Here is a 4,086-nt window from a genome sequence, read left to right as displayed (position 1 = left end):
TACCGGTTATGGGATTCAATCACTCAAAAAGTAATACGGAGCAGGGATGTTGTATTTAATGAGAAAGTATTCTCAGGTTTGAGTAATCAGAGGTCTAATTCTGATGATTTTATTAACTTTGATTTATCAGATAATGGCAATACTGTTCCACATTCTCCTCATGTTACATTCCATCCCTCCACTATTGGTATGCCTTCAGGAAATGTAAGTTCATCTCTTACTACTCCATTGCCATGTTCCCTATTTCAACAAACTCCTCCCCTCACCTCCACACACACAGGTCAACCCACATTTGAAAAAGAGGCTTCTCTATTCCCACCGCAACCCCTACCAGTTCCCCACACCATGCCATTAGTCGTTACCCATGTTACTGCGAAGGATGTAGACCATGCGGTTTATATACAGTTGCCCCCACCACATGCACTACACACTACTTCTCCTCACCTGCTGGTAGAGTCACCTCTGCATCCCCAATCTAGTGTCGAAGTCATTTTAAATCCCTTGCCAAATATGCTGCCTCACCAGCCTCCTGTGCCAACTATGACATCTACTACCCTACCGTTACCAATTACTGCAAACACAGAGGCTGAAAAACAAAAATTTTCAAATATAGAGGCTGCAAATCCAGAGGTTCCCACACCGCACAATATTAATTTAAGGTGGTCTACAAGAGATATCTCTAAGCAGCTCATCTTGTAGCGCTGATGGGACTTCAAGTGGGAGATTGTAACGGTTCTGCAGTGTAACGATTCTGCAGAGATTCTTTGTGAAGCCCAATCACCATTGATTGTAACTGCTCCTCCTTGATTCTTGGAGATGCTTGAATGCATTTATATATGCTATGAGCTGAGAGCTGCTGTATCATTGTATCAAGATTTATTTCTAATAGAGATATTGGCCCTGCTTGTAATGTGGATGTAATCCAGAATATCTGGATGAACCACTATAATTTTGGTGTCTCTGTTTCTGTTCTTTTTTCTCTGATCTTGTTATTGTTCTGTTCTATTTCTGTTGTTAATTAATTTTTGGGTCTGCAACTTACTTTCAACAATAACTACGCAACTCCTGACTACGTATGTGCTGGCTAGAATTACCCTAATCTTTTGGGCTTTTTAACAATCGTATGAAGTAAACTTTATTGCAGGAAAGAAGAAACAAGGATAATATAGAATATAAGTAATGTAAAGGACCCTCGTAAAAAATTACTTTAAATTATACAGTGTGGAGAGCACCGCAGTAAAAAGCAGAGGGTTTCCGCGAATTAGATGGCATCTCAATGCATGAAAATCCTTCGCATCGTCTCCCCATTGTCGCAATACACGAGTCAATCATGTCTTTTAGAAGTTTGCTCTGCTGATTTTTGGGTTGAGCTGCGAATTCTTCAAATGCCATCCACTGAACAAATAAAATTCGAATATCACTTAACGATAGTGCAAACTTTCAGGATTAATGGATCATACCAAAGGTTTTAACACGTACCTTAGCTGCTGAAATTTCGATATCTTGTACAACAATGTTACAAGAAACGGACTTCAATATACACACAAAGAGCATATCGGATTTTCCGAAAGGAGCATTATGACCATCTCTGCAAGTGTAGTCCAAAGCATTAGAAGACTAGAAAGCAATATTTAAAAAACCTGTTAATCCACGTAGCCAACGTATAAAAGATGACGAATATAATTAGTCAGAATATAAGTTTACCTGAACCCAACCACACGTACAAATTCAGCATAAATCTGTAGAAAATCAAATATTTATGTAAGTTAGGAAAATTTAGTAATGTATAATGTGAATAGGTAGAAATCCTAAATTGGAAGGAAAAAGTGAAGCAGGGAATGTTTACCCCCGTTTCTTCCTGAACTTCTCTTATGGCCCCTTCCTTAATGCCCTCTCCCTGTTGGAAATCTCCAATAAATACATTAGTGGCTCTCTAGTCATCTCATATGAAAACTAAAATACCTTGATTATACAGGTGTTCAATAAGAAAACTAAAAAGCTGATACCTGATTAATCCTTCCCGTTGGCATCTTCCACAACCCGGAATCCTTGTAAGGTCCACACTTTTCCTGTACTACTAGCAACTATAATGATAATTTATGTATCCGAGTAATTAGTCTAATAAACTTGTTAATATTTATTTTATTTAAACGCATTTCTCCATAATATTATTATCTGTCAACTAGTGCTATTGCTAACCATATGTATTCGTAGTGCTCCAAGGAATAAAACTCCGCTTAAATGCAAAAGAAAGAGGTCATTAAGTCATATATTTTCCCATGTACGTTCGCTTGGACAGATGCTGAAAATTTAACGTCCGACCGATACAATATATAGCAATACATGTGCTAGATTTTGTCATTCCTCATTTTTACCTCCTCCTTGTCGTTGAATACGAAAGCTGCGATTCCCACTTGATGCGAAGCATTATCAGGGATGGTACAAGGAATTTGAGGGATCCAATACACTAACATCACATATGAAGCCTCCGCATGGTGGTACCAAAATCCTTGCTGCAATTTATCACATGACATGCAATTACTGAAACGGAAACCCATGTTTCTGAATTCACTCAAGACATTGTTTCCACCCAAACAAAGGTAAGATGTAGCAGTGAATTTTACAAAAAATTACCTCAATCGCAACAGGAATTAGAATTGTCTGTTCCCTTGCTACCTTAATCCACACCACCTTCTTTCCCTGGACATCTATGAATTGATGACATTTATTGTCATTTGTATTCAAGTGAAGCATTAATATTCAGAGTAATAAAGCTCTCACCTTTCCTGCCCATTGAGAAACTGAGGCTTTGAGTAAATTGGCAAAACGAGAAGTATCGTTGTGCATGTTCTCAATGTCAACAACTAAACCATCGTATCTGTCTTCCTGGGCATTGAGCAATTCGTATTTTTCGAGTGCAGAGGACTCATTCAAAACAGTCTTCGCTGCGTTGATGGCTTCATCATTGGTACCCAACATCTCGCTATGGGTGAATGCCATTATAAACTGATCACTAAGACAAGAAAACTGTTAAATGCATAACAAAGTAAGACCGAAACAACCATATTAGTGCAGGAACTAATGCTAACCTATTCAATAAACGATTGGATGTGAGTGGGATTGAAACTCGCTTTTTCTCGAGAGTTTGCAAAAGCAAATTAGATTAATACAACAATGGAATGGTAATATGTATTAAGAGGATGTGCAAATATATAGTAGTGCTCGATGTAATAAAATGGGATTGATAGAAGCTTCTGGGATTTGAGACGGATGCTTCGACGGTGTTTAAAGGTAACTTCTACTACTATTTCCATTAAGTTGATCGACAAACTTAAAGGACACGCAAACCATTAATTGGCAGAAATATAAAGTCGTAGCAGGTTATCTGTAAGATGATCCAGAGGAAATTTCTTGGCTCGTGTGGCACTGCGATATGCATTCCATATTTGACTAAACCTTCGTTGATCTTAACCTTCCCGAAAACTGATATATAATAAGAGCTTCGAGGCAATTTCCTCAGATATGTATCATAGGAGCTTCCGGAGCTTTTCCTCCCGTTGGCAATGTTTACGGGACATTGAAATTACCTTTGACATGAACTAATTTCATAATTAAATTTTAAAATTGTTAATATATTTGTAGATATAGGTAATCATTTTGTCATATATATATTTTTTAAGCCTAGATGAACAATTTTTTTCTGGATTCTATTAAAAAATATGTTTTATCAAATATGTACAATTAGGTTTTAAGAAAATACAATTAGTAATCATCAATTACATGTTTATTTACCAATAATAGGCTTTTTTTTAAAGAAATTATTAAAGAAATATTTATATTTATTGAGGATAAAATATTATTTTTGGAAAGTCAATTATTACCTTAATCTTTTTGGACTCTTAACATTTTTTTAATTATAAAAGAAGGAAAAGTATTCATATGCAATTAAAAATATGTATTAGGAAACATCAACTACTTTAGCTCAACCAATAATAGGAAATCTCTAACCTTCTAAATATTAACATAGGATATAATGAACATCATCATAGCTATAATAGAAATATAGAATATAACTATCACTAAAAG

General features: G+C 36.0%; 1 protein-coding gene across 1 annotated transcript; it reads right to left on the bottom strand.

The window, feature by feature from the left end:
• Positions 1 to 1,122: 1,122 nt before the first annotated feature.
• LOC149546822 (nudix hydrolase 2-like) lies at positions 1,123 to 3,162 on the bottom strand. The gene is made up of 8 exons (XM_089794673.1): positions 2,782 to 3,162; positions 2,635 to 2,700; positions 2,376 to 2,513; positions 2,007 to 2,084; positions 1,847 to 1,897; positions 1,705 to 1,739; positions 1,480 to 1,588; positions 1,123 to 1,395 (listed from the first exon to the last, which is right to left on the bottom strand). The coding sequence occupies exons 1-8, from the start codon at positions 2,998 to 3,000 to the stop codon at positions 1,213 to 1,215; spliced, it is 879 nt and encodes a 292-aa protein (XP_089650799.1). The 5' UTR covers positions 3,001 to 3,162; the 3' UTR covers positions 1,123 to 1,212.
• Positions 3,163 to 4,086: the final 924 nt, after the last annotated feature.

The sequence above is a fragment of the Cupressus sempervirens genome, chromosome 7, assembly GCF_028749045.1.
Source record: "Cupressus sempervirens isolate cs-2001-9-10 chromosome 7, ASM2874904v1, whole genome shotgun sequence".
Classification (NCBI taxonomy): domain Eukaryota; kingdom Viridiplantae; phylum Streptophyta; class Pinopsida; order Cupressales; family Cupressaceae; genus Cupressus; species Cupressus sempervirens.
Note: the sequence above shows the minus strand (reverse complement) of the source record. Positions and strands in the feature narration are given on the sequence as shown.

Excerpts from the sequence above, each read along its gene's own strand:
- LOC149546822 (XM_089794673.1), bottom strand. The coding sequence starts at position 3,000 with ATGGCATTCACCCATAGCGAGATGTTGGGTACCAATGATGAAGCCATC. Across the intron at positions 1,898-2,006 it reads CAACGGGAAGGATTAATCAG|GGAGAGGGCATTAAGGAAGG; the intron begins GTATCAGCTTTT and ends GATTTCCAACAG. Across the intron at positions 1,740-1,846 it reads AAGTTCAGGAAGAAACGGGG|ATTTATGCTGAATTTGTACG; the intron begins GTAAACATTCCC and ends GATTTTCTACAG.